At 42.1% G+C, this 18,226-nt stretch overlaps 1 protein-coding gene across 1 annotated transcript in view; it reads left to right on the forward strand.

The window, feature by feature from the left end:
• Positions 1 to 18,226, forward strand: part of LOC147135627 (uncharacterized) — a 162,370-nt gene that overhangs the window by 78,298 nt on the left and 65,846 nt on the right. Inside the window, exon 5 of the mRNA XM_086053118.1 lies at positions 15,216 to 15,272. Coding sequence (XP_085909244.1) covers positions 15,216 to 15,272 — 57 coding nt within the window. The remainder of the gene's footprint in view (positions 1 to 15,215; positions 15,273 to 18,226) is intronic.

The raw sequence follows: 18,226 nt of genomic DNA on the forward strand, positions 1-18,226 counted from the left end.
CCGAAGCTAAAGAGGCAGACGGCGGGATTCAGCAGTCATCCGACAGCCTCCACTCCAGCGCTACTTTGGAGCACTTGAGGACTGGAAACAGCTTTTCTGCAGCTCGTGTAGATTTGCGTTGATTAGGCCTCGGCTGGCTCGGGGAAAGTCCGTGCGGAATAGGCCAGGAAGCTGTTTGGAATTGGACGTTGTTCCGCCCCTCTTGTCATTACCCTCCAGCACTCACAAAAGGGCCCAAATCTCCCAGTGCCTTTGAACCCCGTGTTTGAAAATGAAAGACATGTCCAATGGAGGTTCTTTTCTTATTCTTCTCTTTTAGCAGACAAGCGTAGAGAGAGGGGAAATGCAGGAGGAGGGCCGATGGAAGTGGGGCGGGGGGGGGGGGGGGGGGCTTTACAGCCCCATTTTCACTTATGCTCCTTGGTTTTCTTCCGGCCTTGAGCCACTATGGAGGAAAAGCCAGATTTCTGCTAGAAAAAAAAAAAATTCCTGGGGTTGGCAGAGGAGAAGAGCGAGGGGGAGGAGGGAGCTAAAAAAAAAAAAAAAAAAAAGGGAAGGCACGGCTAAGGGATAAGATGAGAAGGAGGGTTCTCTGGAGCCAGCTGCTGGAGAGGTTAGTTGGAGATTTCCAGCCATTAACCCTGAGCCCAGCCTGCTCGGCCACTTGAGGCAGACAAGGGCCCCGGCCGGGCTGGGCCGGAGCCCCACTATGAAAGGCGATGGGGGGGACCCAGCTTGATCTTGTGGGGAAATTGTTTACAAGTGGGACCCTCAACTCCACAATAGGGGACAGCACAAGGGAAGAGGGCGACGCGGAGAAAGAGCGAAATAGTTGAGTGAAAGAGTGAAACAAATCTCCCAAAGCATGGGGGCAAAAGTGAAAGAGCGCAGAGCGAGAGTGATTAAGGATGGACCAATGGGGGCTTCTGGCGGGTGCTGTCGATGGGAGTTGGGAGGGGGGTGGGGTGCGGCATGCAGTGATTTTGACACAATAAGTGGAGGGCCTATTGGGATGGAGGGTTCGGAGGAGGAGGGGGCCTCTCGTTCTCTTTTCAAAGGCAGGATAAACAAGGAAATGAGTCTGTAATCATTTCCAGAGATTGCCTTCCTCCTTTGCCTCTCCTCTCGGCCTCCTCGACCGGCCCGTGTTCATTAGTGGGCCGCCGCCCGATTAAAGGCTTTTTATTTATTTGTTTAATGTCTGTTGGACAGAGAGCCAATCTCCAAAGTCAGGACCGCCATAGTACTGCCCCTTTTCCACCGCGTGTTACCCTCTTCATTTGGCGTAAGCGGGTACTAACAGGTCATTGTGACCTTTGAGGGTAAGGCGAGAAAGGACCAAAAAGTAAAAGATATTATCTTAGCTGGACCTCCATAGTCTCCACTTTGTCGCAGCATTCTATTTTCTCGCTGCCCTTGCTCTCGTTGAACAGGTCATTGTGACATTTGCGGATGGGAGGCAGGAAAGGACAAAAGGAAAAAATCGGAATATAAGAACAAATATTTGAATCGGAAAATCGGTATTGATATAAAAGATGTGTGTGTGTGTGTGTATCAAACCGATTCGTTCCATTTTAAAACATACCGTCCCTGAATTTTATTGCACCTCATGTATCAAGATGCGAACCGAATCTTATTTTATTGGAGAGACGCATACCCCTGTGTGTATATATGTACGTATATTTGTGTATACCGGTATATGTACAGTATATATATATAAATATGTATGTGTATATATGTAAATGTTTATGCAAATAACTGTTTATGTACACATTTATGTATGTGTATGTATGTATATACATAAGGAAATTCCACATGACAGTCCGGACAGTTCCTTCATATTGTAAAATGACACGAAACTCATTGCATCTTTCCCTCTCGAAATCGAGTCGCTCCACTTGAAAATGAACTGTCCTTGAATCGTAACCAACCCCATGTATCGAGATGCATATCAAATCGTCTTTTGCTGGAGGGATGCACATCCCCACTAAAAATAGATAATGTAATGAAAAGGTCCAAAATATTTGAAACAGCTCACAGCAATAACAACCATACAGCAGTTTGTGCCCAAAATTGAGTTGGTTTCATTTAATGCTGTTGATACCATAGGTGCAGGTGTACCGAATGTTGCGGTTAGAAGGTTTCAGAATAATTGCTTAAACAGTATAACACATTTGCCCTCCTTCTATTTGCTTTTGACCTCATTCGCTCGGATCATGAATCAGCAGTGAGTTCCTTCCACAAATTGCCCCCCCCCCCCCCCCACACACACACACACACACCGCCCTTTGCGAGGGGGTGAGAGTGAGCTCAAGATAAAGGGAGTAAGGTGAATAAATCACAAGAACAACAACAACAACAAAAAAGAATGTGGCGTGAGTGTGCCTTTAAAGCAAAAGGACGACTGAAGAGTCTCGGCACAGGCCTTTTCCCCCTGTCGGGGGGGAAGTATACTTTTTTTTTTTATTGGTTTCATATGACACGGCAGAACCTTTTTAAGATGTTGTAGACGCACTGGTAAAAAGGCGTCTGCCCACCCCTGCATTAAGTGCCCCTGTGATCTCCACCATATTTATAGGCACTGTCTTATGTCACATGGCTTCCATTTCTTCACTTGTTGGGACCCCCTGTGGCTGCTTTTACAAGCACAAGTATGAAGGGGTCACGGGCACCCTGGCGGGGGCCCAGTCGCTGCGGACAGGAATTAAAAGGTTTACTTCGCCGTTAGAGCTGAAGTCAGTGGGGAAAAAATACATCCAGTGCAAATTTCAAATAATCGTGTGTGATTGTGCTCCTACATTCTTTTATTCCCTACACCAAAAATGGCCCAGTCAAAACATTGACGTTTAAAATAGACGTTGAATTGAAGAAGTGTGATTGTGTTTCGTTTATTGCATTCATGGTTGACTGTGCGCTGCATAAATAATCTTTATGTGCAGAACAGCTTTATATGGATCAGGCTGAAATTTTGTGTTTATTGCTGCACTTCAGATCTCAACATGGACTTTACCTCTCTATTATTTATATCTATTTTTATTTGTATGTGTATTTTTTTTTTTTTTTTACTTAATTCTCATCTACGGAGGTTGAAGAAAAAGTAAGGATTTGAAATTTCCTATTAAAATGTAAGGCACAGAAGTCAAAAGTAATCAGGAAAATGTATACTCAAGTTAGATACAGATACGTGAAAAATCTCAAGTATACTGTAATGAAGGATTTGTACTTCATTACTGCCCACCACTGACAAGAAATAAGACTTGTATCTCTGGACCGAGGGAGTTCAAGACATCGAACAGACTGACTGACCCGATCCAGACCGGGTGTCAAGACAGGGCCAAGTTAGGGGTTTTTCTCCCCATCTATCTCTCCCCCCGTTCATCTCCATCATCCTCTGTCGGACACTGTGAGTCTCCGTCTTGGCCATGTGGTGCCGTGTGTAGGTTTTAGTGCGCCCTAAAAACACACTGTTAAACACACTTTTAAAGGTTCCTAAAAGCATTTTTCCTCTCAGGGTTTTGGCACTTTAATCTACTATTGGGTTTCACGTGCAGTACGGGCACACCTGGGGAGACAAATGAAATAAGATGGCTTTTGAGGGCTCACGCACGTTGTCGAGTACTTGTAAAAGAAGAAGAAAAAAAAAAAAAAAAAACATAAAGCGAGGCCTAATCAGATTTATTGTTTTAATCATAGAGGGGAGGTGTCGCCCTCTCTTTGGCATGATCGCTTTATGACCTCTCAACAATCCCGAGCCGTGGTCCTTTTTGCATCTGAGGAGACGTGAAGGGCAAAGATTAAACCCTGGGTTGTCCTGTTTAATCTCTGCGCCTGCTCCCTGAACGGCTGCCGCCACTGTTGCTGCTCGCTTCTCACAATGCAAATGAAATGATGAGGTAAAGTTTGACCCCCTGAAGAAGAAGAATGCCAGACAGTTTAAAAAATAAAAAAAATGTTTTTTTTGTTTTTTTTTTCCAATAGTGAGTTAGCTATCCAGATAGCTAGCTATGTAGCAGACGCTAGCTAGATATTTGATTGTTGCTAGGTAGGTAGATAATTAAAATGTCACAGCAGCAATATTAACATACACGCACATTAATAGCATAGAAATAACCCCAAAAAGTACAAACATGTAAGAAATTGAAATCTAACCTAAACATGAAAAAAATGAAGATTGAGCTGTTGAATGTGTCAGTGATGTACAGTATCATGATATAATGATGAATCATGGAATTTGGGAGAATGTGTTGATTTTCACGAACGGACGGTCTATTTCTGGGTCAGTCAAACCGTGTGATGGCTGCCCGCTCTACCGCTATCGCAGATTAACTTTCGTAGTGTGACGTCCTTCGTACGAATCCCCTTCCCTCCGTTGTCTATTATTCGCGTGACGGCTGCCGTCCACCACCCATTAAAACAAAAGTCTTGTGTAAATGTAACGGAGTAAAGATTAAGTCAGTTTAAGTCTTAAATTGCTCACTGTCGTCTTGCTCCAGTCCTGCAGGTGGCAGTAATGTTGGTGGACCACTGAAGAAGTTGTCTACCGTTTTTCTGTCCTTAACTGCAGCCTCCAAATCCTAGGAATGTGTTTTTTCCCCCCCCCTTTCCTTTATGTTTTCCTGACCACACACCCAAGCAAACAAAGAAATGCTCAAGGCCAATATAACATAAGCTCAATGGGAGAAGTCTTTTCAGTATGACTTTCTGACTAAGTTGTCTGCCTTTGACTTTCGCACTTTCAACCAGCTGCTGTGCATCCTGACAGACTTCCCTCTGGTTCAGGAAGAAGGGGTCACTGTGGGGTCAATTCCAAACATGACGGCGAGGCTCACACAGAGCGAGGGAGGGAGAGAGAGAGAGAGAGAGAGTGAGGGAGCGAAGCAGAGCTCTGTCCGACCTGTTGTTAAAATGATTTTTATTGGATCTTTTCCACTTTTGAAGTGGGACCAAGAAGTAAAATTGCTCTTATCTTCTTCCTGTCCCTTTTCCCGAGACGGGGGATGTTTTTGTTAGTTATAGTGAAACGGAAGTAAGAATTAAAGTAAAAAGGGCAAGTTCAAAAACAGTTTGGGATTCATTTCTATCCATACATATGTATATATATATATATATATATATATATATATATATATTTTTTTTTTTTTAACTGATAATGGAAATACAGATGCTGGTGAGGTATTTGTTTTCATTTCCACTTGTATGTGGCGAGAGCCCGTTTGGAAGTTTTCAAAAGCAGTTTCATAGGCAACAAGGAATCTGCTCACTTACCTTTGATGCTGACAGCCTGACACAGTTGCATTTCTTACCGGAGCGTTACAGCCATCCTTTTTTTTTTTTTTTAACAAAGAAGGCTGACTTAGATGTATCTAATGTACTTTCACTTGTTAGTGTCCCCCCAAAAAATCCAGGCTTTTTAAGTTGTGACGGAAATTGCTTTAGACAGTTGGATTGAGCACTGTGGTAGCAGGTAACCCTCAACTGCCGATTTCTTGTCACGACAGCTGATGATGATTTTAACAAACATGGCACCCTCAATTATTATTCTGCAAACACAATATTAATGCGAGTATTGTTTTTTTTTAAATAGTGCCGGCACACACATGTATCCTTGCTTTAAAGGTTCTCGGGTTTAGTTCCCTTATAATACTATATACTACTCAAAATATGTTATGTAATTGCAATCTATAAAATTCACCAAACTAACACGAATAGTTGGCCACTTAATTTTTCTTTGAAAATGTTGAAAAATAGAAACGGTGGAATAGAACATCTCCAGGGTGGTGTTATTTTTTTTTCTTTTGTTGAATTGAAGCATTGCTTTGACAAAATGAGGACGATTAAAAAAAAGAGAGAGAATATCTAAAAACTAGCCTACAAGATTGTGGAACAGTTTAATTTGTCTTGCACGGACCAGGAGGCATCTTAAGTGGATTTGGGCTGCAACATGCTAGTAAAGTAGGCATGCATTTAATGCTATCCCGATAACGCAATATCCCATCAAAAAGCACAAGCCATACTGTTGCTTTAATTTAGTTTTTGGGGGCGGGGAGCAAATTGATTTGTCAGAGATTTTTTTTAGGGGGCGGCGGCGGTGGTGGCGGTTGATCATCTCAGTGGTCAAGAGTGGTCACATCTGTGTGATGAACTGCATCTCGTACTGTAACTGCTAAGCCTCTGTGATTGGATCGAGGAATCCATTACGGTGGGCACTTCACCAGTCTACGACTGCTGTACCAGCTGTACTGCAAGGGACCGATTGCAAAAGTTCAATCAGAAATCTTTTGTAAGGCGAAAAAATGGGATTAATACACAGATGATCATTTTAAAGCTGTGCTTTAAAAGAGAGAATATATGGTGGCAGTGGAATTGTATAACAAACTCGCCGCTTTGGTGTAACTACACATCCCGTCGTGGTATATTATTTGGTGGAAAAAAAAAAAAAACTCCCCAAAAAAACAAGGTCATTTACATGTCACAAATCTACTATGATATTCATTTTGGGCTTCACTGGTTGTGTTTTCAATGTCTGACCTGCCTATTGGTGATCTCTGTAGATGGGATTGGATTATGCTAGATCAGATTAGGGATTGTTTGGGATAAACATTCCGTATGACGCCGGAATCTGGTAATCTACTGGCGCCCTTGTCCCAAGAGGTATTCATCTTGTCGTCTTGTGGTCTTTTATTAGAGTAAGATGGTATATGGGCTCTTGTATTCCGTATATTCTCCAACACATTGATGACACTAAATGTCAGAGGTGGAAAAGTACTCGCACAAAAGTGCTCAAACTGAAATATTTGCACTTTGTTTAGCTTTGCTAAACATTTATAATTTTGGGACAGACACATACAGTATGTTGTCGAGAAGTGAAATTAAAGCTATTTATTTGTGTCCTTTAGTGACATTGCACTGCCTGACATATACTCTGTATACAAGAAGAAAATACACAAACAAATCATCACCCAATTCTTCTTACAGAGTCAAATGCTCAAAGCAGGGCTCTTGAATTCCCTTAAATAGTGGCATTTTACTCCTAAAATTTCAGACAGTGAAATTAATTTCAGGTTAGGGGCTCCTAGTAAAAAAAAAAAAAAAAAAAAAGTTAGTCCGGAGCATTGGCTCAGAGGGTAAAAATGTTTGAAGTCTAGTCAAAAAGTCAAGGTTGAACTGTTAACATGTGCCGTAATGTACCTGTTTGTTCATTCATACGTTAGCAAGTTGCTTCCTGGTTCGTGACGTACGCCGTATTTGTATTTCTACTGACTCGGGTTCAACCAGGATCCTTTGACTTAAACGGAGAAATATTTTTGCTGTGCGGTATTTGTCTTTCTTTTGTTAATATGATGTCAGCTATTCAGCTACCAACTCACTTCCTGTTTGATATTAGGGTTTGACAAATGGGACTCAATCATTTGCATTCCAGGGTGAAGGGAACAGTTTTGTCAGGACTCACACCGCAAAAAGAGAAAAAAATTTACTCTGATAAAAGTTTAAACATTTCCATCATGACTCAAACAGTAAAATTGATTAATTCATGTGAAACCATATGCAGCAATGGTGACCGCAACGTAAAATATATCGGAACGAACTGACCATTAAGAAAATCACAAACAAGTTACATCGAAGGAGTCAGCGGGCGTCTTTGCCCCGAGTCGTCCTCATCTTTCCGCAGCGCGCTGTATGTCATCATTTACACAAAGTTAAAATTATAGAAATGTCAATTTTAAAAGTCTGATCCGATTTATGGTCTTTGATGGCAAAACTTTACGGGCTGGCCCGCCTCCAGCAGCCCGCACCGGTCCAAATAGCTTGAAAGCATCTGTAACTTACACACTTGTAAATGAAATGTGTATCTCGCTGAATTAAAATGGACCGTCCGGGGGTCATGTTTTGCAGCTCGCTGTCCCGCATACACGTGTAGAAAATACACGCACAACACACATAAACACACAAAATGCGCACACTTTGAATCAATTCTCGTCTCCGCTATCAATCCATATCTGGATCGTTTGGCCCGGTGATGTGAATAACTCGGCTACGGGCCGAACAGCAACCCAATCCTTTATATATTTCACTAGTGTCAAAATGTCAGAATGAAGTGCTGCCTGCTCGCACTCTACCAGTTTCTCCTTTCCTTTCCTCTCGGAGGAGTGTAGCTCCGGTTTCATTTGTCTGTCGATGGGCAGACATGGGAGGGCAAGGCGTTGCGTGGTTTGTCATGCAACGATGCTATTTTCAGCTAAACTAATTCCCCAGATGGGCTTTTTCCGCCTTTAATAAAGCCCTGACAGCAGAGGTGGCAAAAGTACTCACGCTCTGTACTGAAGCAGCAATACAATTCTTGTCTTCATAATCGTCGCCGGTTTCTTTTATAGTTCATCAACTTGTCAAGATGATGACGAGAGATTAACAAACTGTATATATTGTGAGGTTTCTGTGGAACATATCCCTTCGCCGTGGTAAATTTGGGAAATCGGCAACTGGTTTGCATTGCCCTGCATAGTGACGTAATGTCAAGCTGGGTGACAATATGGCGCCGGCGCATGTCACTGACTGTTTTTTTTTTACTGGTTTGAGGATCCTGGAATCCACCAAATGTGGCCCCCTACTAGCAGGATGCTTATTTTAAGCACGCTTTATTTTTAAGGTCAATTATTTAATATATCCAATCATCCTGGGTATTTTCTCAGCGGGGAGAGGGCTTCATTCTTATTGGCTGGAGTCCTCAGGGGGTCCAGAGACACTCCTGGGCTGCTGTCTTTTTTTTCTCTGTTTATAAGACCACAACGTCACAATCATTATAAGTATGGCAAGCAAGCTTACTTTGTTAGAGCATTTAACAGCTACACTGGATACGTGTTTGTGGATTGTAATTTAGTTTTCCCTAGTCAAAAACATGTCAGAGATCCGCAACTACATTTTTCTGATCCACAATTGTCCTTTCAGATATCTGCTTGTCAGTCTGACTATATACGAGTTGCTGATATCTGCTAATATACATGACGGACAGCTGCAGTTGTAGGTAGCTGAAACTCTATCTTGAGATAACGACAATTTGATTTTTACTTGTCATAATTCCGTAATTCGGACAACTTGTTTTTAACTCATTTATATCATAATTTAAATCAAGTTTTAGGTGAAATGAAGTTGGAGATATCCATAACTAGGATTATGACTAGTCAAGTAATAAATCTCAAACTGCAGTTACATATACCGACAATTCTGTTACGGATATCTGTAATTTATGCATAGATATTGGCAGCTGAATTGTAGATGTATTTTTAATGACTCCCCATACACAAGTATGGCAGGAGTGCAGTCCTTTTCTCCAGATGAAATGACCTTGCACCTGTAATCTGTATTTTAATTATTTTCTTTTCAGTTTTGAAGACAGGCACATTTGAATTACAGATAACTTTGCCTATCGATTTGATGAGTCACAATTCTGTTACAAATATCCTGAATGGAAATTCTACTACTCTAGTAAAACTATTCAGAATGATGTTGTTGTTATTATGTCTCTGTATGTGCAATGTTACTTCCGGATGGTCAAACTTAGCTTTTAAAAGCTGAACCTGCTTGCCATGGAGATCGAAACCGCAGTTGACTTTACCTCTCAGTCTCTTTTTAGGTTGTTGCGTAATGATAATGAGCCTATTTTTGACTAAGTAAGGAGAAGATCAAGATAGAGTCTATAGGGAGTTCAAGTAAAACATCCTCAGAAAAATAAATACCCAGGTGGAGTACAGGTGCTGAAAAAAAAGAAATCAATTGTATATTTTATTTGTACTTTGTTAACTTCCCACCACTGCCTGACGGTGACATGGAGCCAGTAGGCCTCATTCAGCGGGAATTAGAGTTGCAGGCGCCTCATTCAAGATGCATCAGCACTCAGGTAACCAGCAAAGTGTAATTAGTTGTGTCCCTTATCCCCCGTGAAAGCTGCCGGCCACTTTCTCCCCTTCACCGTAAGCTTTGGCACGAGTGGCCGAGAGGGTCAGTGTTTAATAATGAACAGGTCGGCTCGGCTGTAACGGATACAGGCACCTGCTTTATGCATCAGTCAATTACCTAATTAGAACTCTCCCACAGGGGAAAGCTAATACCTCATCCCGGAGTTGGAAGACAACCCCTTTCCGTGTGAATGGAGGCGCTCGCTAATCTAACAGATACCTGTGTGTGTAGCCGCGCCGCAAGTGCGTGTGCGTGCGCTTTTGCGTGTGAGAACAAGAGGGAGGGAGCGCAGGGTCGGTTGTCTAGTGCTCCATTTCCTAGCGCAGATCAGGTACCAAAGGACGCTCATGGGAAATTGTGCTCCATGCGAGCGCGATCCAATAACAAGCTATGCTCGGTCCAGCTCCTCGCGCCCACCTTGGCCTGTCGTCATGCGGCCTGGCGGCCTGACGAGAGAAAGTGAGCTATGGTACCCGCAAAACGTTTTTTTTTTTGTTTTTGTTTTTTTTTTTTTTTTTACACAGAGGCTGAAAATTGTCCAGAGATGTGAATGTTAATCGGAATGGCTGTTTGCCTGTATGTTCCTGGATTGGTTCCAGTTCACCTGCGACCTGAATGAGGACAAGCAGTATAAAAAAAAAATGAAAGAATGCATCCTGTTTGTACCTCAATCAATCATGGGTAGACCCCTCAGTCCTGCCTAATTTAGCAACCCGAGTTCAGCATTTCACTACTAAATCAAATCGGCAGGCCTCGACATCGGGCCCGATAGATCGAGTCACTAGATCACTCAAAATTCCTGTTAAACATGTTTTCATCTTTTATTCCAAAGGCAAGAGAGGTTATTGAACATGTCTTGGAAGCATCGCATTGCTGAATGAATGGAACTGATTATCCGCCAAGTTGCTCACGAGACAGCAAACAAACCCCCCTCGACTGAGATTGTAATGAATGAGACGTTGGATATAGATAGATCATTGTGAACACTGATGGTGAGAAAGCAGGAAAGGGCCGAGCGAACCTCGCAACTCGAGACGGGGCCGGTAAATAATACGATGGGACATTTCTGCCAGCGCCCGACACCGCGGCTTAGCTGAGGCTAACGACCAGCTCTGAGGTAATCACGGCCGCTCATCAGCTATGATTAAGTCAGAGATTTTAGCCCCAGGAGGATGGCGGCGGCAAAGTGGGGGCGATAACGGGAAAGGCAACGAGTGACGACGCCCTCACTTCACAAAGACTGAGTGGATGAGGGTTGAGCGTTCTGGAACACCAGTGTTAGCTCATACGTTCTCATTGAGGCTCCGCCCCTGACTCATAACCTCCGCCCCACCCCAATGGCCTCCATCAGTCAAATGCAAGATAAAAACAAACATACATACACACGCACTGTGCTTCCAAGTAGAGGTCAATCACATCCAACGATGCAGCAAAATCTTGTCAATAGCGGGACGGTAGGTGATGGTGAAAATCGGCACCATATAAAAACAACAAGCAAACAAAAATAAACAGTTGTATCCCTCCCACATTTACATTTATTAAAAGACACTTTTTAAACAAGACACCAACTTACAATGCCCTGAGCATCTGACAGTTCCTGGCCAAGAAGAACATCGCTGTACTGGAGCAACCTAATCTGACAGGGAGGCATCAAGGGCACCCGTTTTGAAGATGGGGACGACATCAAGAGGACCGTGACGACAGAGGGGCGGAGGATCCAAGAAGAATCCTTTCAGGAGTTGGGAAAGTGCGTTTGATTCATGGGGAGTTATGTCGAAAGAAAAAAACTATCTTTTGTGACACCAGTCCTAGAAACTGTCAATCAAACTTCCTACACCTAGAATGTCAAAAATCTTCATGGTTGTGTAAACTAAGCCAGAGACGAACGACGATTTAGAAATAGTGTGGTAATTCCTGTTACTTTCAACCCGTTAAATTCGACAATCAGGCTACCTAAATGTGATCGGTCAGTAAGCAAACGACTGCTGTGCTTCCGTAAGCTTGTTCTTAAATCGCAAGGTATGAATTAATAATCTTGTTGATCCCCTCTAATTGTTCCCACTGTCTTGCCCTCTATTCGTCGATTAAAAACTGAGAGACGCCGCCCACTTCTCGGTACAGTTACCAGAAGTGTAAGACAAGAATGTGGCCTGCCTCAGCGAGAAATCCCAAAGTGCTTGGCGAGTCGTAGCTGCTAATACAGCTAATGCAGTAATGTACGGGCCGAGGCGATTAATGAGAGCGCTCTGCCTCTGACATCTCAGACACCCTAATGTTGCTGCAGCGTCTCTCTGGCCGCGCTTTAATCCATCACTGGCCCCCGTAACCCAATTATGGCCTGACGCTTTACTTTAAGCCCCCCCCCCCCCCCCCCTACGCTCGGTCCTTCACACACATCTGCAAAAGGGCAAACAGGCGCACACACTTCTATATAGATAAGTGGGTTAGAGTGTGATCAGACAAGCATGTTTCACACACAAAAAGCACAATTGGCCAGGCAGGAACACACTCTCACGTTGAACAGCGGCAGGTGAATGAGGCTGTGATTGTGTGATGACAAGCGTGTGCTGTGTAAACTGCATTAGAGCTGTTGTTTTAGGACATTTTGTAATTTCAGTGTCACTCTGCTAAGGCCAAACTGTTAACATAAGCAAAATAAAAAAAAAAGGTGGTGGGGGGGGGGGCGAGTCAGTGTGTTTATGAATTAGTGGTTTGCTCATTATACAGTATTGATACTGTACATCACAATTTGTACCCACTGGTCATGTCACAACCCTCTAGCTCTTCCCTAGTCGCCTTTACGTGCTGTTAGTAGAGAGGGTAAGGTGAGTAGTGTCTCGTCGCATGAGAAAAGTTCAGTTAAAACCCCAAAATATATGCAGTCACCAACTCACACTCTCTCACTGGGAGCATTGAACATATAACGAACAGAAAAGCTGCAACTCTTTCTTATGGGAAATAACTTTTTGAGGTATCCTGTACATTGTTTTGTTAGCGTGATTGTCGAGGAAGAAGCAGATTGCCCTGGCCGCTGTCGCTGCATTAAAATAATGCACAGAGTGGAAATAGACAAGAAATAAAGGAGAGAGTGTGGATACTTGTGAGGCTTTAAAATGTGATATATATATATCTTTCCGTCGCGATTCTGCTAATTCTGCAAGATGCCTAGCTAACATGCTCCATCCCCAAAGGTAGAGGCAACGTTTCATCAGACTACCCCTGCAACATTTATGAATGGCCTTGAAGGTGCTTATACTTGACTGCCTCGCTGAGCATATTAGGCTGGATCTTGGAACCATGCGGCCCTCCAAGGTCGGCCTGGACGTGTAACAAGACTACGTTCCCTTCCCTCTCGCTTCCCGTCTCTGCAGCGGTTATGTCACATGCGGAGTTAACGGAGCTGTCAATCGAGAGATCTATGAGCGGGCCTCCTCTAAATCAGGTGCATTGACTCCTTAAGAATTACTGGAGGAGCCTACTTCAATTAGCCACTCCCAACAGCAAATTAACTTAAATGTACCCGCTCAATAAAGTTTGAGACGATCATTTGCATGTCAATGTGGCTTTTCCTCCCTCAAGGCCTTTTGCAGACGTTCAGCTGACCCGTGCAAATCCTACGATGCCGGTGGTGACTTCATTGCGCCAATGCCAATTAGCCAAAAAGCTACGTGTTAAGAGAACTGTGTTGTGTCCTACTGGAATGCAGCGAAAACAAGCAAACATATTTTGATCATAAAAATTTGTGGGCCGTTTGGACAAACTCAGGTTACAAATATGGCTGTTTTACCCTTAATGCGTTAAGTATACTACTAACCAGGCTTGTATTCTCCAGGTGTTGTAGAATTTTGTATACTATACCGCAAAAAAAATAATTAGCTATATTTTCAAAGGAGTTACTGCTTTGGGGTATGTATTACTAGTTTCATCAGAATTGTTTCATTCATATGTGTTATAGTCCACATTGTACAATATCCTGCTAATTTGTGGTGAGAACATCCACTTATGCTTTACGACCTTGAACAAACTGTCATTTGTGGGTTATTTTTGGTGGGGAATTTTCTGGGCAACAAGACACAGTCGCTGATGTGTTATCCTGATTAGAAAAAAAAAAAAGAAAAAAAAAACGGAGCAAATGTTGACCGGAACCGTGGGAATAGTTGCAATGAGTGCTGGAACAGTGGCTCATTCTTATTTTTAAGAGCGGGCAAGCACAGAGCTCGCATATATCTCCATGTCCTTAAATCACTGGTTTGCTAGTTCGTAGACAACTTCATGCTTCATGGAGATAAATATTACATATGGATAGATTATGCCATTTCATGTATGTCTAAATCAATCATTTTACGTTGTTTTAGTCAATTCTGGATGATTGTGAACATATGTACAGTTGTCATTGGCCGGCGACAATTTTTTGCTCTTAGTGAAGGTCACTAACTAAAATTCATCTGGAAGAGGTGATGATCAGCGCAAAATCACACACGTTCTCCTTTCCCTTTTAAGTCATGAACAATTTTGAAAATAGTCTCATTATGATTTAATATGTGATTGTTTTTCAAGGTCCTCTCCCCATGTATTTTTATTGAAAATAATAAATTAGTCTGTATTACCATAAATATATCTGATTTATTAGATGTATTAAATGTTTTGGTTTAATAAATTACGGTTATGCATATAATGAAGGCAAATGAACCATGAATTACTATGGAAGGCAATTTATCTATTTCAGTTAGGGTTCCTAATTTACTGAACACTGTGCGATGCACTCTTTGAAACCATTCACTACAACAGCTTCACAAAATTGTACCAAACAAAATGTAGTGTAAACATAATTTGGATTACAACGATATTGTCTAATAACTAATATATATATATATATATATATATATATATATATATATATATATATATATATATATATTGACCAGAATTAAGATTTTTCCCCCCCACCAAATTGCATCCTACTATATTGTCTACTACTGCTACATGTCGATCTGAATTTGATTAATTGTTCGGATCTTGCGTAGTTCAGGAGACTATTAAAAACTAGAGGCCTATTGCAAACGTGATGAGAGTAAAGCGGCCAAACCGAGAGGATAAACAATGAAAAGACATCAATTTTGCATATCATGCTCCTGGAGAACAGGATTATTGCTGTTCCTCTCCAGCGGAGGGGAAATCTGCTTGTGAAGGATTAGGATGATCACGGTGATTCGACTGTCCCCACCTATCACCAACTGCACTGTCCTGTGCCGTCTCTCCTGCAGCCAGCCAACCAGCCCCCGGGCATCCCGAGCATCAGATGTCAGCCTCCTGGAGTCAAAGTAAGTCAGACAAACATGTAGACCGGACCTCTGAGGAGTACCTTGCCGCATGCTCAAGTGCTATAAGTGCCTGGGAGTCGTCTTACAAGAAACACTTATTGCATTTTGTATTGAGCATGATGTTATGAAAAATTAATTTGGCGTTGGTGTGCCTCTGTCTCCATATCCATTCTGTGTGTGTGTGTGTGTGTGTGTGTGTGTGTATATATATAAATGTGTGTATGAACCTCGGAGTTGACCCGAGCCTCTTTTCGCCCGCATTTCGACACGTTTACGTGCTTGTGAGGAAAATCACATGCAAATGCAGTTGGGGCCGTAGGTTACTCTGTATCGTCACATGAGAAAGGGGAGCTTTGCGTCTCGAGGGATGTGTTGTTTCTGCTTAAAGAGCCCAGAGGATGCGTGCAGGATTCCCAGTTGTTCAAATGACAATAGTTACTGCTCGGACTTCCGTCCATTTACTGCATTTAGGTCTCCTATTCCCACTGGTTAGGACACATATTGACTTCACTATTGGCAAAACAGTAGTGAAACAACTAGCCAAGTAGGATGATTATGCATGCACAGGCAAAACCAGCAGCTGAGCCAGCAGTTATCGTTTGTTGTAAAACATTTTTTATTGCACATTATTCTGAACGATAATGACAAGAAAGTGACGTTACTTGCCTTGCGCATGAAGAGACTACTGGCACGACTGCTACTACTGTTTCATAGCAAATACTGCACAGGTACATCTCAATGAATTTGAATATCGTGGAAATGAATTTATTTCAATAGTAGAACAAAAGTGAAGTTTCACAACGCATAGTGAAATGTTTCCTAATGTTACTTTATTTGTTATTTTGTTTTGATAATTATAGATTACAGCTAATGGAAAAACATTTGACGTTAAAGGAAAGTCAACCCAAACTTATTTTTTTCAAGAATATGTTCTATAAAAGCCCACTAGTTGAAACAAGGCATTCTGATAAATATTGCATTTGTGCAATAAGTGTTAATCCACTCGTTTTTAGCCATGTCTGGGGGCGGCCATTTTGTCACTTCTGAGATGGCTAAAAAGTGGTGGATTAACTCTTATTCCGCAAACGCAATATTTTTCAGAATGCCGTGTTTCAACTCGTGGGCCTGCATAGAACATGTTCTTGAAAATAGTATGTTTGGGTTGATTTCCCTCTTTAACTAGTGAAATAACCCTTTTCCACATATTACAATAGATTGAGATGCACCTACATATTATGATTCTTTCCAATGTTGTGTCAAAAAATACTTCAGAGTTTGAAAAGCTCCTCTGAGTTCAATCTCTTTTCGCATCCCATCCCTCCCATTTTATTTAGCAAGTAACAGTAATGCGACCAACCTGTACTTTTTAAATTATGCTGGATTATTTCAAGTAGATCAAGGGAAATCCCATTAAAAGGGATTGGGCATGAATACAGTGTTCTGAGCCATTTTTGAAAATATCTCAATTCTGGATTCTGGCATTGAACAAGATTAGGGGATTTGTGTTTTAAACCCCTTTACCCCTTTTTGATGAAGAACATTTTTTGGGCCTCAATTTGCTGTATTCGTTTACTGTTATATGCACGTATATACAAGTCATGGCGTCACCTGGAAAGCGAGATGGTGTTTTTCTAATTAACCTTGAACACTGAGGCATTGGAAACCAGGAATCAACAACAGGTGCATTCTGCAAGTGGCTGCTTTAGTTAAAAGTGTGTTAGATCATTAACGGCAGAGTCGGAGCTGGAAATGATATTGCTGTGACCCCAGGGAGTGCTGCTTTTTGACCCCGGAGGGCCAAAGCAACATTGGCACCGACTCATTTGGGTCAAGTAACGGGGGGGGGGGGGGGGTGGGGGTGGAAAAAAGGCCCGCTTATGTCAGGATTTAGGTGACCAAAACTATAAATCTCCATTCCATTCATCTGCTTCAAGTCTTTTCAGTTTGGCTAAAAATAAGCTTCACGCCACTCGAGACGTTGATGGATGGAGTGTGAACTCCTGACCCTATAAAATGTAACAAGAAAGGCTACCGCCGCACAGCATGGAGCAGGTCACAGGTCGCGATATTGAGTTCACAAACACGGGTTTTCATTCTCATCGCCCACGCGTGCGACTCTATGCTAAACACTAACTTGTGCGTCATGTCGCTGACAAATGAAGCAGGAATGAGTTCATTCTGATTCCGAACCAGTTTTTCCCATAGGAAATGAGAAAAATAGAAAAAGTGCATTCCGGGGTCAAATTGCCGGCATCATAAAAGCTTTATTATCCAACAGTTAGTTCTGACCAAGCAATTTGATCGGACTAAAGTCATTACTTGAGTGGTGTTTTATCGTACAAGTGCACTTGGACTTCTAACTTAACATATCGCTTGGCCTTAGAAGGGTTTGAAACAGTTATTTTGGCCAGCTTTAGTAGATGGAACAAGCAGGCAAAAAAGGGGAAAAGTACAATTCCGTTTGTGATGAATAATAACTGCTGTGAGTTTCTCATACGCAATGGACAATGGGCAACTTGGAGCGGTGACTTGCTTGATGCTTAGCACTGCCAGCACGTTAAAGTAAAACATTGTGATTAAAAAAAAGATTCCGTGTTTTCTGATGTTTCTAAAAAAAAAGGCTGGATAAACCTTGATAGTGAGGTTTGCTGTATGCCAGTGATCAAGGCGAAAAGCGGTAAATAAACCTTAATTGACCATTACATGTTATCGCTATGCTATTTTACGTTATTTTATTCAAGCAATGAAGCTTAATGTTAAAATGGGAGGCATTCATGAAAATAAGGCAAGCATTCTAGCTAGCTAGCAAGCTAAGTGGCTAGCGATGGCGTTCAAATGCTGTGAACAGTTTGTTGTCAATCAGCTGATTAAGACTGACATCTGTGCTTTAGAGGTTTTACGTTTCTGTCATTGGCAAGTTTGTTGTTTGCTTTCTCAATCTTTGACCCCTTTGA

Source organism: Filicampus tigris, chromosome 15, assembly GCF_054856515.1.
Source record: "Filicampus tigris isolate MCC_2025a chromosome 15, RoL_Ftig_1.0, whole genome shotgun sequence".
Classification (NCBI taxonomy): Eukaryota; Metazoa; Chordata; class Actinopteri; order Syngnathiformes; family Syngnathidae; genus Filicampus; species Filicampus tigris.